Raw genomic sequence first — 23,983 nt, forward strand, 5'->3', positions numbered from 1 at the left:
ACAAATCAAAGTACAAATGAAATTTAACTTAAAGAATATAGTCTGTATAGGAATACAAATACCTATATAATTCTTCCACTGGAAGACAACAGTTCATACTAGAATCAAAACATGTTTACAAAACCTTCTAGCTCAAAGATAAACGATGTAATGGAATAGAAACATTTGAACAAATCTTGTGTTTAATTAACACAGTCTGTACTCGAATAAATGTGTGAAAAAAAACCTTCCACTTGAAGATTAGTCTGTGCTAAAGTAAAGAAGTGTGAACAAGCTTTTCACATGAACATACCTTCCACTTGAAAAATACACTTTGTACTGGAAGACAAGCATGGTGAATGTGAATTTTATCTTCTTGCACAACTTTGGTTGCATTCAAAAGATGGTCTACTTGATTCCTAGAAAAGGAAAATTAAAATGTTATTAGATAAATTTTGCAAAAGAAAACTGGCAGTTTTAAATTATCAATAGAAGTGCTTAAGTGTGCTTAAAGAAATGACAAGTAGTTCTTAGGTATACATTATTAATGTGAATTTTGTCATGGTCAAAAACAAATAATAATTACAAAAGGAAACTTGATAATTATGAATAAAGCTTTTTTATGTAATAATAATATTTAATTGAGTAATGTATGTACAACAGAGCATGGAATAAAATTGTTCTTTTAGTATGCAGCTAATCATGACAGCATTTTCTCTTTTTTATATAGTTATTTTAACTTTCTTTGTATTTTCATTTATTATATGTAAAATATCTGCAGCCACAATAAGTATAAAATATTAATAAAAAATTCTTATTTAATTTAATCCACAAAGAACTTCATTCTTCATATCAAATATTTTTAAAATTATTTTTTTTGTAATTTTCAAATCTTGTAATATTTAGATCTTTTATCACAGAGTCTACTATAGTTTCCACTTATTTATTTGTGACAGCATCCACATTTTTATAGTTTTAACTAATTGTGACTCCATTTACCTCAGAGAAACAAGTGATTTAACTGATTTAGAAAGATCTCTTCTCTGAGACAACACCAGCATCAGAAGGTGACCTACAAACCCACGGCACCTATCTATAATTCCAACAGTGAGCTCCTAAAAACCAAATTTAAATTTAGTTACTGTGACATCAAATTATCACAAATTCAGTATAATTGTTTATTAAAAATAGCTTATGCATTTAGTGATCCAAGCGTTACTCAATTTCTAAATATATACATTTAGTGGTTCATGAATTACTTAATTTCTAAGTATACAAAATCTAGTCAGTCCATTCAATGAAAAGAATAATTAAAAACAAAAAAATTATTATACTGTATCATTATGTTACACTGGCCATTAAGAACATCAACAGAAAAGCAACACATTTTCCATGAAATAAGTAGTAGAACTTTAGTGTTTGGTAACATAGTAGAAAGTAGAATTATTAAAAAAAAATTTCCTGTAAAACATATTAAGAAATATTTTATTAAAATTTCATGAAAAAGAACACCAAAGTTATATGTGATTCATACATTCAAAATATATCTGTAGGTTTTTAATGGCAAACAGGTCATATAATTAAACAAAATCAAATAAAACTTGTGGAGGGAAGTGAATTTTAAACAGCAAAACTCCTATAATTTATTAAAAACACTTGAACATAAAGGTTTACCTTTGAAGCATGCTGAATTGCAACTAGAAAAACAGCTAACTGAGAAATGGAAGAATAGAAGTAATGATGGGAGCCACTCCAAGTGTCAAGAATTGTATGATCACAAGTCTTCCTTAAAATAGAAGTATTGAAAACAACATCTTTTGTTAGGAATGTGAACTAAGAACATAACACTTAATGTTGTATATATTTCTCATAAATAAAGTATACTAAAGAAAATTCATGGTTCAAGTATTTGTTTTCACTTTAATACATAGAGAAAAAAATCATTATAAATGTATCATCTGGAGTAAAATTTATTTGTTCAATAACAAGTTGAATTCATGTTTCAAATAATTACAAATATCAATGATAGTATAAGTGAATATACTTTTTAAATATTAAAATTATTTTTTTTCTGCATGTGCACAAAATTTGTATTATATACTATTATAGTTCATAATCCATAAGAAATACCATCATGGTAACCTGTAAAAATGCTAATTTTATTCTTTGTAATTTCATAATATTAATCATACTTCTTGAATTTAGCTCTTTGTTTCCATCTACTTCAATTTAATATTTGTGGCAAATTGCTAAACTAGAACATACTAAGAAATTTACCTTTCATAAACTAGATGTTCAAAACTAGCTTCAACGTCAACGAAGGTGGTCATCATCAAATCACTGATGCTGAGATCTTTACAAAATATGGAACCTTTCCTGAATGAGAGACCTAAGAAAACCAAAACATTCATTCAAATAGATAAATGGTAGAAGACACACACTACAACCATACTTTCAGTGAAATTTTCTTTCACATAAAGAGCAACAAATGACCAGAACCCCACAATTCCATTCTATATTGAAGTTTGAGAAATAAATAACTTCCATGTTATAAAAATATAAACTTAATGTTTTTGATGAAAAAAAAATCAACATCAACTTCAAGCTTCAGTTTATACAAACAATATATCAAATTATATAAAATTAACATTGTATAAGGTGGGAAATAAAGATCCCAAAAAGGAATTAAAGCATAAGAAGTCTTTGCAAATTATCATTTTCTAATTTTCCTAAAAAATTATTTAATCTCAACCAGGTGTCCATGTTACTATAAGCCAAAGATCATTCATATCTAACAGAGAAAAAATACTTATAGTCTCTCACAAAAATTCATTTTACTAACAGCTAATCTGCACAAACAATTGTAACTTCCTCTTTAGATAAAATCAAAATAGTTCATACAAGATTTGTCAGTTTTCCACCAAGCTTCACAAACACTTTACACATTATCATCTTCATATTAGCATTTCAACAAGTCAAAAGAAAAACTTTACCAATCAGAGTCAGAGATTTGAATAAGTCACTCAAAGCTTTACGTTTCCTCTGGTGAATATGATGGGCCTTGGATTTCCATTTTTCTTTATCCTTATCCTGAAACAAGAAAATAGTTTTGATAACGATAACCCGTTAGGTAACTTTGTGCTCGAATACAAACAAACAAAAACAACACAAGATCTTTTAATTTTACATAATATGCTTTCACATAAATATAATTGAATGGAATGAATTATAAGGTGCATTTGAAACAAAACTTAAGTTGGCTGAAAATTATTAATCATTTAAAAATTGATTAACTGTCTTGCTATGAGTTCTGTCAGTTCAACTAAATCTGCAACCATCAGTTTCTATGCCATAACGTTTAATATATTTTGAGTACCTCCATGAAATTTGGTAGGTTTTCAGTAAACATTACTGATCTTTTTTACACACACAAACACACACACACAGACACAAAAAAGATTTTCTTAAATGAAGTATCTTTACTAATAATTACAACATAAGTACCTGGAATCAAGAGTGCAAAGTGACTGTCATGTTACAAGTTAAATTTTTTTTCCTTTGAAAATTGTCAAATTTCATTTGCATAATCTCCAAAAACCTACAAAATATCAAACTTTTTTTTTTTTCAGTGAAACTTCCTATATTTTATGTGTTATTTTCTCTACCCTAACATTACACTCAACTGATCAAACTGAAAAATCTCATAACCACCATAACATAAAAAATGAATCTAAATTACTTTCTTTCCCTTCAAAATGACTGCAAGATGTAATACAAAACTACAATTGTTTATCCTACGTAACTTAAAGCTTGTAACAATAGACATCTGTTTAATGCCCTTTAAACTATGACTAACTAATAATCCCGCCACACAAGTTGTAAATTGCACAACAAACATGCAACTCACATTATCTTATCAAATTATGCAATGCATGAGCTGCTCTTGACCATACATAGTGAAGAATTTTCATTATGTCACATAATCTAACATGAAAAGTTACTAATTCTTACATTTTGGTTACTTTTATAATAATAAATACAGAATATGCTAGATCTTCTTGTTTTTTCTGTCAACTGCCAATGAAACTTAAACCTAATTTTTTACACTAATCATACTATTACATTAAATAATTTTTATCTAATTAAATACTGCACCTAAGAACACAAGACAGTAACATTCAAAAAGCAAATCATATAATTCCATAATTTTCCTGACTTTCTGACTATGCTATGAGAGCCTTTAAACATTCAGCTGAACTTATTGATGTGAATGTGAATTATAATGTTTGAACTGGAGGCAACATAGACATTCTCTGTAGAGAAAATAACATAGTAAATCATTTCAGAGTAAAACTTTGGCTTTCTATTAGTTATAAATAATAGAGTGTAAAACTTCAAAGAAAGCTAATAGCAATTTTGAACATTACAAACTTTAGTGAATTAACTTCAAATGTCAGTACTTCTATGAGGACATTAGATATTTTCGTCAGTAAAATGTCAGCTTATAAGCTGCATGAGGCCAACCAAGCTATCTAACCCAAGCTAGGTGAAACAATATGAACTCAGAATTAATTTGTTCATTAATGAAATATTCAGTTCTAGACAAGATAGAAGACTCAGTATAGATTGTAAAACTCTTGTACACAAACCCATATTTTTAATAATTATTTGTAATAACCGTTATCATAAATTGTATTGTTGTTTGTTTATTAAAATATTTGTGTTATGTTGTGCATATGAATCTTGTTAACAAGTATCTTAAGTTTAATACATATCAACATTTAATTAACTTCTAAATTCAAATTTCCAGTTATTTGACATTGTAATATGTATCATATGTAACACAATAAATCAGAGATTTGTCTGAAACAAATTATAATGATTATACAATGATAATAAAGCAGTTTAATTAAACACTGAATGCAATTCTCTAAAAAAGTCATAATATGTCCAATTTAAGCTACCCATGGTGAAAAAGTTAACCATTTGACTGCAGCTGCTTTAAGCATACATTGAATTTTTCAAGCTATACACAGTATACAGTACACTCACATTCAACTGCTGGAGGCAGACCATACTCTGTGCAGCGAACCAGCAGTCAATGGGTTAATATCTAAGTATTAATAAATAATTTAATGTTACTTTGACTCAAGCTGTACTGCAATTTATTAACCATAATAGTAAAAATCAGAGAAAAGTTAATTACTTTCTCCTTAAAGTTTAAACAATGGTTTGAGGGAAATAATATCTTTTTATATCTTATCTTTTCCCCTCTCAGCTTCTTACAGCTTTAACAGCCAAAACTTGACTACTGATTAGATCAGATATTTCAGCCAATTGTGCAAATCAACAACAAACTTTTTATATTGTTTGTTTTGTTTGTTTGTTTTTTTGAATTTCGCACAAAGCTACTTGAGGGCTATCTGTGCTAGCCATCCCTAATTTAGTAGTGTAAGACTAGAGGGAAGGCAGCTAGTCATCACCACCCACAGTCAACTCTTGGGCTTCTCTTCTGCTAATGAATAGTGGGATTGACCGTATCATTATAATGTCCCCACGGCTGAAAGGGCAAGCATGTTTGGAGTGACAGGGATGCAAACCCGCAACCCTCAGATTACGAGTCGCACACCTTAACAAGCTTGGCCATGCCGGGCCCTTTTTATATTGCACAATTGTTCTGGAAAATGAAAATTTGTTGAAATAAGTATTTTCTGGTTAACCAAGTATTTTTAATAATTAAACTGAAAAATATAAAATAAAAAAGAATTTGTTGCTTTGCTTACATGACAGCTACTTACAATCACCACAAATTTATTTATACAGCCAGGTGAATGAAACTTGTTTGTTTGTGTGTGTTTTTTGTTCAGTTATGCACATAGGTATTGGAAAGCTATATGAACTAGCTATCTCTAATTTTAATGTGGTAGGTTAGATGGAAGGCAGCTAATCAACACCACCCACAACTCCAAAGTCTAGCTAAAGGGAAGTTAAATGAGTGAACATATGAAATTATTGAAATGCTAACTGTAGATTATAAAATATACTGCGTTGGCCCAATTACAATGTGATCTCGCATATAAGGTGACCCCCAATTTTAGAAACTATGGGAAAGAACAAAAAAAGTATCAATAATGTCCTTTCTTTTAGTCCACAAAATTAGTACTATAACTGAACAGCTTGCAGGTGGATTAGCTGCAAGAATTAGCAATGACTTTGAGTGAACATCTAGCCTGGATGCATAGACTATCTGGACATTCTGAAATTTGACAGTCTAAAGTAAAAGGAAGGAGCCAATGGTCAGCTATGATTATAAGATGACTATGAATTTTACAGCCTAATTATTAATAAAAAACATCACTTATAATCAGAACAATATGATATTACTTAAAATAAATATACATTTAGTTACCAAAATTAAGAGAATATAATACAAAGAAACGTAAAAACACTTACACTGGGTACATCTAGAGCTTGAAGCTCTTTAATAGTGCATACAATCTCATCTGAAATGAATGATAAGTTTAAATTGATCAAAACTAAAAACAACAACAAAAAACTGATATAAATAAATGAAACTGAAAATACTTTTTTTAATATTTACATAAGAATGTTCTTCCTGATTTCAATTCAAAGCATGTGGTGAACCTTAATGTACATTAGCCTAGTAAATTACAAGAAAATTTATGAGATATTTACATTATTTGTAATTATCAATTTTTCTATGATAAAATTACTCAGAATTCAAATTTATCTTATTCCCTTTCAGTAGTGTAGCAATATAAAAATGTGCCTTTAAATTTATGAATCACTTTTATTAGAATGTACTCATTTTAAAATATAAATAGTTCTGAAAATAAAAAAATACTAACTACTGAAATAATTCAACGAAGATACATGTGAATGAAGAGATGAACAAGTCACAACTTCCTTTACAATCTTCTGCATTCTTTTAAACAACTTAGGCCAATCCTTAAGTTGAATTTCCAATACAGGGTCAAGTAGAATACCCTACAGATATATATCCATTAACTTCAGAAGAAACAGAAATATTTTAAAAATATTCTTAAATTTGTTTCTAAATATAAATTAAAAATACCTGAGTTAAAATTTGAACAAATGCATACTGTATGTTACTTGAAAGCACCAGAATAATTCAGGAAATTTAATTATCTTTGCCTTTATTTGAATGCACTTAAAAGTAATTACAAAATTTTATACTGATATTGCTTATAAATTCTGCAAAGTAATATTCTTAAAACATTACTTAAAATAGTTCAAAAGAATGATAAAAATAACTTGTTAAAGATACAGTATGTAACATTTTCAACACAAGTGATGACATATATATGCATAAGAATTAAATACCAAACTCCTAAGGTCTACCAAAATCCAGATACATTCAGCCCTAATTCTTAACTACTGATCAAAGAGAATGCAGCCAGACAACAGTACCTGCTACTACTGTAACATTAGCAATCATATAAAGTGCCAAAAAAGTGAAAGAGTGGAGCATGTTCAGCTGTACCATGGCTTAAACTATGGACTTTCTGATCTTCAGCATGGCACTGTCACCACTAAAACCAGTCTTATTACTCAGAAGTAAACTGAACCATATATATCTTCTGAACAACTAACAAATTTTGAATGTATGGAACAACAACACTATATAACCAATAGCAATCTTAAAAATGACACAATAAATAAAAAATCAGGTAAACCTTTGTGATCTTTTTTTTTTTTAAGTTGTTAAATAAGATGCTCTTTTACCTCATTTTCTGTCAAGTAGTGAGTGGAATCTATTTTAAAAACCCAAACTCCCATTTCAGAAGTTGTTTCCAAATTCACATCCTTACATGGCTCAAAGACAGGCTTCACTGGTTGGTTTAGTTCTTTCTGAAAACATTATTAAAAAATTCCATCATTTGCAAAAGGAAAAAGCAGTATTACAAAAAAAAACAAACTCAAGTGATTCCACATAACAAAAGCATTTCTTCCATAAGGCACAAATACTACCAAAATATTTAGCCTTTGAGAGCATTGTAATTATTATTACTCTTTTTAGAAAGTTCTACATTGCAAAAGTTATTTTCATGCATCTATAGATAACACAACAGTAAACAATTATTTGTTATAAGTACTGCAGAAAATAAAGTATTTAACACATAACACAATATATTAATAATTAACCATTACATAAAATGCTAAAAAATAAAGAAAAGCTTCTAAAGCAATTTTAGCAAGTTATGTTTATTAAAAAAGTGTTAAAAATAACACAAGTTACTAATATTAGCATATACTGTCACTTTCTAAAATAAACAACTCAAGAAATATCATAAGACATCAAAATAAAAAGTTTAGAAACAGAGAATCAGTTATACTCAATTACAGAAAAAATTAGTTCACAAACATCTTATAACAATCAGAACTTTACTTGTAAAAAAACAAGTTGAAAACATTATTAACTTATGTAATCCTAAAATCTAAGTCAAACTTGATAGTTGTTAAAAGTAGAAAAAATATTCTAAATTATCTACAGATGGAATTTCAAGAACTTTGACTGTTAAAACGTTTTCAAATTCATTTTTGATAATATGTGTCAGAAACTAAAAACCAATGCCCTTTTCTAGGTCAAATGAACTTTATACCAATCTGAAAGTTTCACTGTAAATATCACTACCAAATTAATTAACATAATAAAACACATGAAAAATAATTAAAATTTTGCCTATTTATACATAGAAATATTTACTAAACTTGTACAAAGAATGTCTCCTTACATCTAATTGCTTCATTTGTTTGTGAATCATTCGATGAGACTTCTCAACTGTCTGACGAACAGCCCAGAAGTTGATGTCATTCCAACGGGTAATCTTGACAAATTCCTTCAAATAAAATTCACAAGTTCATTTAAAGTTTCATTGGACAGAACCTAACTCATTGTTAAATTTAAATAGAGTGGTTGCTTCAAGAATTTGAATTTATGTTCAGTAATCTGCATGATAATAGCAAATGTTTGTGTCACAATGTCAATCACAAACCAACTTTACAAAAGTTAACTTCATCTAAAAATATTACAATAAAAACTCCCAAAGTGTTTGATGGAAAAAGTAAATCTTCAAGATTTAGTTACTGCTTTTATACTTTTATACCTTATATAATATGGAATTTGTACAACAGCAATTTTTATGAACTAGAAATTTCAAAACACTAAAATCCATGTAATTTTCTGGAAATAATAAATTTCTAGATGCTTTCAATAGAAGCATTTACAATTAAATAGTACATTTGTTTTAGTAGGTAACAAATACTTTTTATGTAAAATAACCACTTGGAGTTAATGTTTTATTACTTCACTGATAAATTTTTAGATCCTATTAAGTGTGAAATTTTAAATTAAATTATTAATTTTCAACAGAGATGACTATAAGGAATGTAACATATATAGCAAAAATATATTCCATGGTTCAGAAAGATGCAAAACAAAATTGGGGCATGCTACATGTTTTATACATGATCTGATTATTGTAACAGTAAAATAAAAAATCAATTCGCTAAGGAAACAGAATAACAGAAAAAAAAGTTAAAGTTTGAAAAAACAAACAATTTGATACTATTTAAGATTAAATATATAAATACTTTTTTTACAGCTCTCTATACTAATTTAATGTTTTTTTCTAAAAACAAAATCTTGTATATATGACCATAACACAGAAATGTTTGCATCATGTTTTTGTAAGAAGTAGATATCAATGCATGCTGAGATAACACACAGAAGAAATACCAATTATTAACCCCACTTTTAAGATTATTTATATATAATTTAAATATTGAATGAAATACACAGTAAATTGTAATACCATTCCCTTTCTCTGAAGCACAAGAAAGAATTTTAAAATATATTTGTTAAAAGAAATCCAAATTAAACGTTGTTTTGCAGTATAATAATTTAAAAAAACAAATAAACTAAATTCCTGTTCCTTTTCAAAAGTTAAGTGATGGAAGAAAGCAAAGGAAAAAAACAGTCCAATGTTGTAGGTTGAAGGACATTATATGATCTTCACTGCATTCTTTTGTTGTTGTTTTTTTCATGTACATTTTTCAGATATGATGATGACTTTAAATTGTACAGTAAATCTGTAAAAAATATCTTAGTCATATGACATTTCTATATACTCTTTTACTATTTCAATGTGTTAAAATTGCAAAAGAACCAGCCTTATGAAGCAAATAAAACTTGGTAATACACATTCTCAGTTTTGAATATACTGTTTGTAGTTTATTTCTAACAAGAAATATAATTTCTAATTTTTTTCTCCAACCAGCCCTATCTGAATTAATTTGTTAAATGAACAATCTACTTCTATAGTCCTTACATCATCATGCCACTTAATAACCTTTAGCATTTTAAAAACCAACTTATATACCTTTCAGTTAAATTTACATGCAAATTTTCAGTGAATACTTCCCTTGAAAAATTCTTTGTATAACTATACCATGTTGTAATATTGGAAAAACACATTAATTAGATAATGGTCAATCAAAAATTGCAGTAGTTACACACAGAATACTGAAACTAATGGAATAAGACATTTTGTTTAGGACTAAAATATAGCATAACTAGTTTACATAAAGCATTATTTGAATGACAAAACAAATATGTATTCAAAAATTCTCATTCCTAATAGTTAAATATTTACTTTTAGCTTTTGGGAAAAACTGTTTTAAAATACAGGTTTAATAAGATTAAGCTTTACATCAAAGAACTAAAAAAATAACTGCAAAATGTCTTAATAATAGCAGCTCATATTTTTTAATAATTGTAACCAGATTTTTTTCTAATAGTAGGTTTGACAATCAGAATTGACAGAATTTGTTTAAATTTCTCTATCACACAAAAAAAAATTGCATAGAAATTAAAAATAACACTACTCATACCACTTTATTCATAATAACAGCCTTCTGAATAAAACATCACAAGTTAAAACAGTCTCTGTTTCTTATTTATTTACATAAGTTGAAACACTGAATGAATGAAAAGTTAAACAGTGCTCTACACATTGCAAAGCATACAAATTTCTTTACAGACCATACATTAACAAATGGTTGATAATAGCACCCTATGCACAGTGTGTTTGCCAGAGATCTATCTGGGCATTTCTTGTGAAGTTCTCAAGATGATATGTTATGTAGCTCCCTCTTATCTTCTGTCAGAGATTATCTAAGAATGCATGGCATCACACTGATAGGAAATTTGGGATATCCCATTAGTTTCTGATGGTAAGGGGTGTCATTTGTTTGAATTGGACATTACTGTCAGAGATGCCACTATAAGATTAAAGTGGTAAATAGGTGTATAGAAGTATTTATAAAATAACTAACCTATTGGACAGCTGTGGAACATCCCATTTAATCACTTGATAAGCCCATTATTTATGAAAATGCACAGTTCCAAAAAATACCTCTAAGTTGGTTATGACTTAATAAACATAAATGCTGGTCAGTTGGATTTATTATGAATGAGAAAAACTAGATATTTTGGGTTTTTTAAGCAGGAAGCAAATGGTTGAAAAACGAAAAATCATAAAGACAAACAATTCTCATAATCAGATGCCCATTGCACCTGTAACTAACACGAATGTGTATACACTTTTATCGTCAATAAGAGCTAATATTTTATGATTTGAGAAAAATATCTAAAAGTGACACAGTGTAACTGCTAATATTTGAAACACATTTGAAAGCATGTGTGTTAAGCTGAGATGAGAGGTAATAAATTTTAAATAATTCAACCAACATAATGGGGATCTTATTTAATATAATGCATTTAAAGTTATCATTTCCTTTTTAAGGTTGAAAAATTGATTGTTACGTATGTAATAAAATAAAATTAGAGGAACTTTTCAATAGGAACAATTTAAAAAATCTTTCAGCAACTGAAAAATTTCAAATGTTCTCATTTTATTTGACTTTCGGTTGAAATACTTTTGTTTGGTTAAGAAAGTAGCTTAGTTCAAAATGTGTAGAGTGATAGCAAAAGTCTTCAAATTTATTATAAATTAGTTTATGGCTGTAGTTATTACAATTTTTAAAATTACACTGTCAACAATATTACACAATGATACTACATAATCAACTTTACTGTACATAATCAAAATTTGGAAGGTCATGCACTATAATAATCTACAATCAGAAATTTCCAATTGTGACACAACTGATAAAACAGCAACTGATGTTTCTGATAACAACTTATATTCTATCTTATAATTCAAAATGTTAAAAGTAAATTCAATATCAAAAGAAACAAATTATGTAATATTTAGTGACATTCAATATTATACTTGTTACATCACATTAGGAATTGCATATATATGAAGTAACTTCCACATACCTTTACTTGTTTCTCAATTGGTATTCTCACTGTTGAAATTTTTAATGAAACAGCCTTTGAAAATTGTCCGTAGAAATGATAAATGTTGGAGAAAATGGTAAGGAGATTTTCTGTATTGTGAAGAAAATTATAGATTTATTTGTACAGCCATAAACTCAATGACATTTGGAGAAACATAATTTAAGTACAGCTTCATAGTATACCAAAAGAAATTATTATATTAATTTTTCTTAATTTATGTAAAAATTCATAAGCTTAGTAAGTAAGTAGCAAATATATTAACTAAAAGCACATAATTTAGTAAAATCCATTACTGACAGATCTCAACTGTCAATAACCCTTTAACTTGCATGTATATCACACATTTCTAAAAATGAAGTGACTGACAAGAAATATGACTAACAAGTTTGATGAACTTAAAGTTTTAGGAAGAAATGAAGAAAATTTTTAAATCATTATTCTAATGCCTAAATACTTTTAACTGTTCAAGCTCATCTGATATCTACTAACTCTGAAATGTTGGACCTCAGCCTAATGGGTTCTCACAGTTCTGAAAATTCCCAAGCACTAACAAATAAATCTTTTCTTCCAAATAAGAAAAGACGTGCTCGATGTCAGTACTAAAGGGCTTATTGAATAAATCACTGTTAAGGTACATTAATGTATTAAAAAATGACTCAAGTAAGAAATAGATGAAAAAATTACCAGACAAAAAACTCTTCTATTAGTTTTTGCTCCCAAGTTAATGTTTTAATGATGCTGATTTTAGACTGAACAGATCTTAGACTGATATTGAAACTAAACTGTTTTAAGTTTTATTAATATGTATAGGCATCATTTTCCTGTTCACTATAGGGAATTAACATTCAGGGCATTGTTGTATTTAGTTATCAATTTACAGAATTTCTAAAAGCCTTCCAAAAAGTATGAGTAGTATTTAAAATTGAATTTAATCCAACATAAATCTAACATTCCAGGCTAAGACTCCGAGAAAATCAAATGTTCAAACAGTTTTACTGTGGAAAGATTTTAACTTTACCTAAACTTTAAGATTCTAACCTTGAACAGAACTTTTGCCACAGGATTTTATATGGTAAATGAAAGTTTGAAGCAGTTCTAATCTTCCTTCAAACTCTCCAAGTGTAGATGTTTCTATAAAGTGAAGCAGAGACTGAACTATATTTATTTTCTGGTCTTCATTCCAGGTTTCATTGTTTTTTTCCTATTATAAATAAACCAAAGTTGGTAAAAAAAAGACAGGCAGTTTATTAGTGAAAAATATCAGAAGTAACAGAAAGACAAAGAAATCAGATATATGATAAAAAAGAAATCAAAGTGGAAGCCTGAAATATAATTTTTGAAGAAGTGAGAATAACAGGAAAATTTACTATATGACAAAACATAATGGAAACTGGTACTTTTGCAATTATCTTGGTTTAAAGTTTCAAATGACAACAAAAACATATCTCAAAGTGGAAGAGTGAATATTTAAAATTACTGAAAAAAAATTGTGAAATAAGAGAAATATCAAAACACACAACTCTAAATAACATAAAAAATTAGCTTTTTAGAGTAAATATGCCTTCCCTTCAAACTAACATTAAAATTTAGCAATTAACATTACATTTCAGATACCAATAAGTGCTACAATACCTCTGAATTAAAATCCAACACAGATGAGAGTAAAGAATACAGGTGAAACCACCACTTAGCACAAGACTCCTGCTTCTTATATTGTACATTATCTAGACACTGAGACCAACAGCTGAAAATGAGAAGAAAAAATATCCATGATACCTCTTTTTTGTTCATACAATGTTCAAAGTAACAGTAATCTTCAAGAATGTTCAAGTGCAACTCTAAGATATGGAATAGAGCCCCTTTCAACATAATAATTTTTTCAAAAATGAATTTTTAGTATGTTATCTATAGACTATTTATGGTCACAGGTGCTTTACCAATAAACATAATTTTCTTGAAAATGTAGAAATTGCTAATGTGTAATGAAACTTAATTAATAAATGCAATCAAACAGCTCGTAACAGTAATGTTAGCTGACGAGACTAAACAGCATCCAAAACCAAAATATCAAATAACTTATAATGGATTAAACAATTCTCAGGAAGTGATGTATGTTACACCAACAAGTTCTCAAGAGTTTAATGGCTACTGATGGATATTATACTAAAACATTGTCTGTAAAAGTGTTAGTTGGTTAATACTGAACTAAAGAGTTCATAACAAGAGTGTCAGCTAATAACGGCCTATATAGTTTTTAACAACAGTAGTAACTGACTAATATTGTACTATACAGTTTTCAGCAAGTGTCAACTAATTACTGGACTATGTGTTTGTTTTATTTCGAAAAAAGCACAAAGCTACACAAGGGCTATCCATGCTAGCCATCCCTAATTTAGCAGAGTAAAACTAGAGGGAAGGCAGCTGGTCATCACCACCAACTCTTGGGCCACTCTTTTACCAATGAATAGTGGGATTGACCATCATATTATAATGCTCCCATGGTTGAAAGGACAAGCATGATTGGTGTGATGGGATTCAAATCTGCAAACCTCAGATTACGAGTCAAGTGCCTCAACTACCTGGCCATGCAGGGTTCAACTAATTGTCAGCTAACTTGTGAAAACGATAAAGCATGAGCTGTAGTTAGTTACTTTAATTCCAGCTTCCTCCAGTTAATAACCAATTCTGTGGTTGCTTCCAATTCTTTCTGTAGTGAGACTCCTTTGTGAGCATTCACTTCCCAATCCTAGAAACAATAAAAGTCATCAGTACATCATTTTAACAGTTCAAATTTTGTTGTAACAAAATATTAAAAACAACAACAATTTTATGGTGTTCATGAATACATAAATACATAGGATACTTTAATGGCTAATAACAATAATACTACATTAGTTGAGGGTAAGTATCTAATTTTTCTAGAGTAAATTTGGACATAAACATACACTATAAATTTATTTTATTATCTTCCTTTAACATGTAATCAACAAGAAAGTTGAGTTTTCTTTAGACTTCTGCTGTATTTCTTAACTTTGAGATATTTTGGAGACCATACTCAGTCCTTCATCAAGTCTATAACTTGTAAAAAAGATGGAATATAATAAAACCATAGAACAGCCTTCACAGAGTTCTCAACTATGAAACTGGATCCTTGGAAAGGTTGTTGAATTCTACTTTTGTTGAATTTCTGTAGAAAGTGGTTCCAGATACTGAGAGTTTTTGACTCTTGGTTTAGGTTTAAACATCTTTATTGTGAGCTTCTTTGATTTTTGGGAGTTTGCAGTATTGCACTAATATCTTGTGCTTGTCCCATTTAAATGATGTTAACTGTTGAAAGATTGTTTAGCTACAGCATATTTGTCTGGATGATGGAGTCTAGATGCATCTTGTTTCTTAGGATTACTAAACTGCTTATGTCTTGTTTGGATTTTACAGCCTTTTGGCAGATTTAAATCTAACTATAATTTTTAATTTTTTGTAAATTCTTATGAGTTTTTAGCTTAGACTGGGTACAAGAGGTATGGAGATAGTAGTTGAACTTTGTTCAAGGGAGACTGACTATTTAATGATTGTTTCACTCATATGGTATTTTTAAGTTCTGCAATTGTAAAAAATTCAAGAATTAATCAGTTAATGAGAAAATTTTACTGTAAGACTTAAACTTAAAAATTAATGTGAAAGAAACAGGTTATTAAATTGATTCAAAAACATCTAATGCATTGAGCACTTTCACCTGAAAATTTACTGGCATAACTTTCAATGCACTAATATCGATTTTACTGTACTCAGCTCAAGTAAATATAACAATGAAAACAATTTTTTGGGAGATTATTTGTCTATGATTGTTTGCAGTTTTATATGGAATGTAGTTCAAAATTAAAATAGTTGCTCAAGTTTTGCCCTGTAACAAAGACCTGTTTATCACAAAATTTAAAAAGTTTACCTGTGCTGTTGACAGAAGCAGTTCCAAACCTGTGATGAACTTCATTAGGGGACTTGCAACTGAGAAACTTAAAATTCGCTCGATAACTTTTAAAACCTGAAGTTAAATAAAATATTAAAATTAATATGAAGGTTTAATTGAGTAAATGGTCTAGAAACAATTTCGCATGATGAGAAAATAGCATAATCAATATATTTTTATGATATAAAAGATAAATTTAATTAGGTAAATCTACTGGAAATATGTTTTCAATTATAACAATGTGAACTATAATTTTACTTACAAAATATTAAATCTACTATAGAGAAAAAACACATACATTATATACATTATCCACAAGCTTATTACATTTTTTATCTTGTAATTTATATTCAAGAAACTATTAATGGTTTTAAAACCTACTTGCTTCAGAGTTGGATGGTCCTCAAATGTTTCTAGCAACAATTTGACACGACTCCTAAATCTTTCTAAAAGTGGTCGACAACAAAGAACCTGAGAAGGATTAGGATCTTGATAGATGTCATAACAGCCTCTTCCTTTTGCTGCTAATGATGTCTCGAACTAAGAGGTTCATTCAATAAAGCAATTTCAACTGGTTATTTTATTATAAAATTACTTAAATAAAACATAGTGTAAATATTTAGTTACTTAAATATGCATACATCAAAATTCTCTATTTACAAAAGTTTAAATCTTGCATTTTTCTTCCTTGAAACAAAATAAAAATGGAAGGAAAATGCAAAGAGTTAAAATTAATAATTTTATTAATAATATTAAATAAGGTTAACCTAAAAGTCAACTTCAATTTAACTATTTTAGATTACTACTACAATTTAAAGTAAAAGACCTTTAAAGGATCTTTAGTGTAAAACCACTCAATCTTCAATACAATAAAGAAAAATAAAAACTTTATTAATTTTTACTCCTTGTAACTTTAAGGAAGTTATGCTTCATTAGCTATTTAAAAGAAAAGATATTGCTTAATCTAAAGTTTAGTTTAATGTTTAATTAATGAGAATTGATACAACACATAATAACTTAAACTTTTGTGTTTATTTTCTGACTGATATGAATAATAGTGTTTTAAAGGTCATTAAATCATACTTGATTTGAAAAAGCTAGTAAATATATGGAAGTCATTTTATGAAATTAATTCACAATACTAATGAGGTATTTTTGATATTTACAAATAGGTCTAATACTCATGATCAAGGCTTGATGGTGGTGTAGTTTTGCCTGTAAAAATCACAAGGCATTACAAAACTATCCTGGTAGATATCTCAGATGGAAGAGCCACAGATTCTTAATTTTGAGTATCAACACATCATAATACCTGCATTTCAGTAGTTTATATTGCAAAATTTTGAATATAGAAGGTTACTACAACTTTGATTGTCAAAACAGTTTCACTTGCTCGCATATCCAAAAAATGGAAATAAAGAGACCACAGCTCCAACTTGATTAATTGGTTGCCAGATCAAGTAATATGTAAGCCAGCCAAACAGACCAACAACATTTAGTCTTTGCAATGCAGTTTTGATGGCTGCATGATTAGAATTGTTGTGCTCCAATAGCTTCTCATGGGAGGTACTAATGAACCATGTACACAGCATTTCTTTGTTAACATTCCACTTCACATTTCTTTGATTAACACAGATGTTAAACCTACTGACTTCTAATGTTTTGCAAGATTTAAAATGTACTTTTAATAATTAAATATATTTGTTTAAAAATAGGGTGGCCAACTATGGTGAAGTATTGTAGACATTAATAATCCAGGTGTATGTGTAGGTTAATCAATTTCCACCCCCAAAAAAGCCATTTTTTTAAATTTCGTGAAATAGTTAACATAAAAACTTCAGATATAAGATGAAACTGGTTTTCATAAAGATAAAGAAAACCGTTATAGATGCCAATGCTAAGTGATTTTAAAACCTATCTACTTATTACTATGCAGAATATGGAAGGCAATTTGATATCAAACACAACCTATAAACACAGCTCTTTGAGTCACTCATTGGTTGTTAAGACTGTAAAAACCATCCAACAAACTTTAGCAAAAAAATCATGGTTAAAATTATAAGACTCTCCTTACTGAAATCATCTTAAGTGCCACCATTGATCATGTCCATCTTATCTAGAGTCTGCCTTTGAAATGGATAATAGAGAGAGAGTAATGGACATTTGTCATAATATTTGGACATAATGTCATGTTTCATAAACATAACATTAGATTTGTACATAATCTACTCCAAACAGAGAAAGCTAAAAAACATGCTGATATTATACAAGCAAGCTAGATTTTCAAAGAAAATTAAAATATTCTCAACTGTAAAAGCATTAAATCCCTTTACTACAGCAAATCAGTTCAGATGCAAAAGATAGTTTGAAAGGTCATAAAATTAGTATAGTGAATTCTGTCTGTGTATAATTAAAATGGTTTTAACTTGACTTCAAAGTAAGTGCATCTATTAAAGCCACAACTCGTATAATAATATGACAAACCAACCATGAAGAGCAAGGAGCTTTTCAAACAAGTAAGAGATAATGTGCTAAAGCAGCAGCACAGGTCAGAAGGAGGTTACAAGAAACTTTCAATGTTCATCATACTCAAAGAGATAATCAGTAAGTCCATCATTAAGAAATGGAATGTGCTTCATACCACCTAGCTCAGACTCCTTTTCCAAACTAAAGAGCCAAGTAACCGTAAAATTGGTTAGGGATGCCAATGGGAGGCTAACAGTGACTATGAAGGATTTGCAAAGCTCCATGTCTGAGATGAGTGTCAATGTACATACATCAACAATATCTTGGTCCCTACACAAAGCTCTCCTGTATGGGTGAGAAGCAAGAAAGAAGACATTGCTGAAAAAATAATTGTCTTAAATCTTGTATGAAGTTTGAGATAAAGTATTTAAATGACACTTCAGACACGTTGCAGAAGATTTTGTCATCAGATGAGATAAAAATTGAGCTAATACAAACTAAAAAAGAAGGCCAAAGCTACATTGGGGTGGTTTCAAGAAAAGAAAGTTCTGGACTAAAAGATAGCATTTGAATTTTTTTTTTCCTTTCATCCAATACTAAAACTTTTGATCATAGCTGGATCAAAAAGCCACTCTAAAATGTTATTTTATAAGCAGTATGAAATATTCCTAATGTATTAATTAAGAATAACTTCAAGGGATACATATATCTAAAGCTTAACCTAACTTTTACCACAAATATTAATATTAATGGTTTCACTACTTCATGAGTTGATATGTAATGCCATGGCAATATGAATATATATACATATATACACATAAATACATATTTAAGGAACCATGATGCTGAATACCAACAAAGTCTAAAATCTGTACACATGTCCAAATTTTGTCAATGTAAAACTGAACCCCTAAATTATTCTACAGTACAAAAAAGACAAATATTTACAAGCTCCATCATTAGTACCCATTCCTTGGGGATAAAAATGTCATTTTAAACCTACAAGTTTCTGTAGGGATCAAAGTCTACATGCCCAAATGTACAGAATGTTATGGTTTTGGTATCAGAGTTATGAACTTTTCAAGTTACCCCACATTGTTGATTCTGCAACAACTCATGTTAGAGTGAAGAAAATACCACATATAGTATATAAGGGTACTAAACTTTATATATATATTTAGGAAGCTATAGAGGTAATGCACATACAGTTTATAAACTGTCCAATAAACAAAAGTATTTTTCTACCAACCATCTTGCTATATTTCATACACTTATTAGAATTATTTTCAAGGTGGAGTTGGTAACAGAATGACCTTGGGAACATTCAGTTAAATAAGACAAACACAAAAATTCATCTGTACACAATTCGTAAACACCATAACTTTTATGATTAACTTTAATGTTGAAAACAAACTTTTATTCTTCCGATCTATTCCTTATACAAGTGTTAGATGCAAAAATTAAAAAGAAATTTCCACTATTTTTCAGCTAACCTTTCATCAAACCATTGATCAGAAAATGAGTTTATTATTTTAGGAACAAATAATTTATTTTAATCTCTCAAAACAACTCTCACCATTTGTTGGTTTGATGGAAAAAAGCCCAAATGACTAATTGATAATGATGTTATGATTCCACCAATAAGGTCTTTGTCTAGTAGTGCATCTGTACATAAACAAAAACATTCCTAAATTTGAAATCATTAATAACTTATTTCATTAAGTCATTCACAAACATTTATGAAGCTAAAATATCCAAAACTTATAGAGAGAGCTTTGAGAAACATACATCACTTTTATGCAAATTACTGATTAATGCTGAAAAACTTTATCTTTACTTCTTTGTCTGGAACTTCAAGAAGCACAATTGTAAATATATATCTGACTTCAATTACTTTATGTCTTAACACACACCTAAAGTATTATCTATACTGCAAAGTTGTATAATTAATGCTATCACAAATATATTTGGAGCAACTCCTTAACCCTAACACAATGGGTTGTGGGTCAAAGGCCATACCATTGCATTTGTTAACTCACATTCAAAATTTTATTGAACCACTATTTTATGTATCTATGTCAATAAGTTTGGTACCAAGTTGTAGATTATAGTTCAAATGTTAGTATTACATATTAGTCAAATATTAAATATAAATAAAAGAAAACACCTAAATACTGATCTTTGTGAGTCACGTGATAAGTTGAATGCAGCACTGATTCAAAATATTAAGTCTATAGTTTCATACAAATTAGAAAATCAAATTACTGATATTGGCAGGCTAGAATATAAAACAAAAACTGCATATTTTAGTTATATGCTGAGATATTGCTCATGTACTGAGTGAAATACACTGACCTTGCTCATATTTTTCTATTTTTGGAAACAGTTCCTTATATATACTTCAATATATCACTTGTAAATGACCAAACAAAAGCTCAGAATGTACCTGCAGTTGCCTTCTCAGTCATTTTAAAGTGCTTGGAAGCCATCTTGTTCTATCATAACAAGATTTCAAGCAGTAAGGTTGTGTCTTTAGTGTGCTCGAATTATATATTTTTGAATAAATACAGTTCAGTTACTTAGCTTAATTGATTATAGTGGAATTCTATGATACTGAAATAGTTAATTAAGATTTTTTTATTTCAAATGTATATATACATAAAAAAAATTATTTCGTTTTATATCCTAAATATGCAAAACCTGAAAAGGCTTAACAGCAAACGAGTACAAAGGTTGTCATGACTAGAAGATATAATTGTTTGCTATACTTATTTGTAAGTAGTAATGATCTATGTACATATATATCATGTATAAAAAATGAAATGAATGTATTTTACCAAATTCTTAGTTCAATCAAGCACAGCCAAGACAAGTCACTTTGTAAAGACTAAAGGTCAGTTTTGTATCAGTGGAAAAAGATCACGTGAGTGCACATGTGCCATTTCAATACAAGTTCTATAATATCAGCTATGCATGATTGAAAGGTCAATATAATAGAAATAATAAATATACATAAAGGTGTAATGTTAAGAGATTTCAAATATTTAAACAAAACATTTGTATTATGGATCCATAGTCATTTTGCAATAAAAAAAGTACAGTTTATATTTCCCAATTTTTCATGGTGGTTACGATGTCAGTCAAATTTACAGACTCCATATAGTTAGGGTGGAGAAAATAACAGATCAAATATAAAGTCTAATTGAAAGTTATAAAGATAACAAAATCATTTGAGATTTTTGAAAATAATAGTTATTTTAATCATAACATGAAAATCACTTTGCAAATAATGAAAAAGACTCAGTACGTTCACAAACAAATATTTAGTAAAAATACTATATTAAAAAATCTGACTTTTTTGTGTTAAATACTTGCATTTCTACTAAAGGTCTACCAGATTTTGTGAAGGCATACATACTGTAACAAAAATTATAGTACAAATACTTAACTTGTGTATATTATATCAAGCTCATTGCAAATGGGTTAAATTGCTTTACACACACACACAAAAAAAACAACAAAAATATATATATATATATATATATATATATATATATATATATAGAGGTCTGCTCAAAAAATACGCGGACTGACATCATAAAACAAAATGTACTTTATTTAGAAGTTACAGGTCTGGGACCCCTTCAAAATACTCTCCTCCCCAACGCACACACTTATCCCAACGGTGTTTCCACTTGTTGAAACAGTCCTGGTACGCTTCTTTTGTATTGTCCTCCAGCTCCTTCATCACATTTGCCTTAATCTCGAGAATCGTCTCAAATCTTCTTCCTTTCAAGGGTCTTTTGAGTTTGGGGAACAAGAAAAAATTGCAAGGAGTAAGGTCAGGTGAGTAGGGGGAGTGGGGAAGAACAGTGATCGAGTGTTTGGCCAAAAACTCACGAGTTTTGAGGGCTGAATTTTGCAGCAACGCGGTGCATCTTTAATTTTTCAGTCAAAATCTCGTAACAAGATCCAACTGATATCCCACACTCTTCAGCAAGCTCCCTGACAGTCAGACGTCGATTTGCCCGCACCAAGGTGTTGATTTTGTCGACGTGTGGGTCGTCAGTTGACGTGGAAGGATGTCTAGGACGCTCATCATCTTCAATGGACTGTCGACCATCCTTAAAACGTTCATGCCACTTGAAACATGCCGTACGCTTCATAGCAACATCACCGTAAGCCATGTTAAGCATAGGAAAAGTTTCAGTCACAGATTTTCCAAGTTTAACATAAAATTTCACAGCAAGTCGTTGCTCCTTCAGGTCATTCATTCTGAAATCCGCCAAACGAAAAAATCGCACTTCACTTAAAACTGCGTAGCTAATACACAAATGAAGATATCTGCAATTGGGAAATGGCGTCGTAATCAGCTGATCTGTGCAAACCTAGCGACACCAAGCGGATTCCCCTGGAACCAACTGGAGCCGCGCAATTCAAACAGTCAGCGTATTTTTTGAACAGCCCTCGTATGTATATATATATAACCATATTTTTTAAGCCCAAACAAAGAACCAATAGAATTAAACAAAATATGCTGCATTTTGTAATATGTATTGTTTTGGCTTAAAAACTTATGGTTATAATTAATCAGAAGTTGGAGTTTGCTGTTTCTAATGCAGTCCTTACTTGTGATTTTGTTTACTTATTTAACTTCATTTAAATATGTTTATTTAATTTCATTTACACACACACACACACACATATATATATATATATACAAGTATTGAATCAATAGTGTTTCATGATTAAATGACGACAGATTTAAAAACATTATGCAATAACTATGAGCAAACTAATGGTTAGAATATTTTGTAGGTTAATCACCTAAACTGAATCCCACTGATTCGGATATATGAGTTAGCACACTGTGTCGCAGCAAGAATGGGGTAACAAAATCTGGAGACAGTGATGATCCAGACTTCTGTAGTAGCTTCACTAGTTGGTCATGAATGTGAAAAACTTCTAATATCTGTTCCTCAGATAACTGTTGATCTGTCATGTCAGCCATCTCATCTTTTGCTTGATCCTCTCTTGTTGTGTTCAAAGCTTCTTCTGGGGAACACACCAAATCTGCAAAGTCCTGCCATGTATCAAAATATTTAAAGAAAAAAAAGCTTTTAGCATAAGAATTCATCACAGTAGCTGTACACAAATGCAGAAGT

General features: G+C 29.3%; 1 protein-coding gene across 3 annotated transcripts in view; it reads right to left on the reverse strand.

Moving 5' to 3' along the window:
• The window catches only part of LOC143239260 (midasin), a 217,603-nt gene that overhangs the window by 24,039 nt on the left and 169,581 nt on the right, over positions 1-23,983 (reverse strand). For all 3 annotated transcript variants that reach the window (XM_076480175.1, XM_076480174.1, XM_076480176.1), the window contains 17 exons: positions 23,646-23,901; positions 20,395-20,483; positions 16,734-16,892; positions 16,332-16,427; positions 15,040-15,134; positions 14,021-14,132; positions 13,427-13,589; positions 12,368-12,477; positions 8,757-8,861; positions 7,747-7,872; positions 6,849-6,987; positions 6,433-6,482; positions 2,973-3,069; positions 2,257-2,368; positions 1,654-1,765; positions 979-1,094; positions 293-398 (listed from right to left, as the gene is read on the reverse strand). In XM_076480175.1, coding sequence (XP_076336290.1) covers positions 293-398; positions 979-1,094; positions 1,654-1,765; positions 2,257-2,368; positions 2,973-3,069; positions 6,433-6,482; positions 6,849-6,987; positions 7,747-7,872; positions 8,757-8,861; positions 12,368-12,477; positions 13,427-13,589; positions 14,021-14,132; positions 15,040-15,134; positions 16,332-16,427; positions 16,734-16,892; positions 20,395-20,483; positions 23,646-23,901 — 2,043 coding nt within the window. The remainder of the gene's footprint in view (positions 1-292; positions 399-978; positions 1,095-1,653; positions 1,766-2,256; positions 2,369-2,972; positions 3,070-6,432; positions 6,483-6,848; positions 6,988-7,746; positions 7,873-8,756; positions 8,862-12,367; positions 12,478-13,426; positions 13,590-14,020; positions 14,133-15,039; positions 15,135-16,331; positions 16,428-16,733; positions 16,893-20,394; positions 20,484-23,645; positions 23,902-23,983) is intronic.

This window comes from Tachypleus tridentatus, chromosome 13 (genome assembly GCF_004210375.1).
Source record: "Tachypleus tridentatus isolate NWPU-2018 chromosome 13, ASM421037v1, whole genome shotgun sequence".
Lineage (NCBI taxonomy): Eukaryota > Metazoa > Arthropoda > Merostomata > Xiphosura > Limulidae > Tachypleus > Tachypleus tridentatus.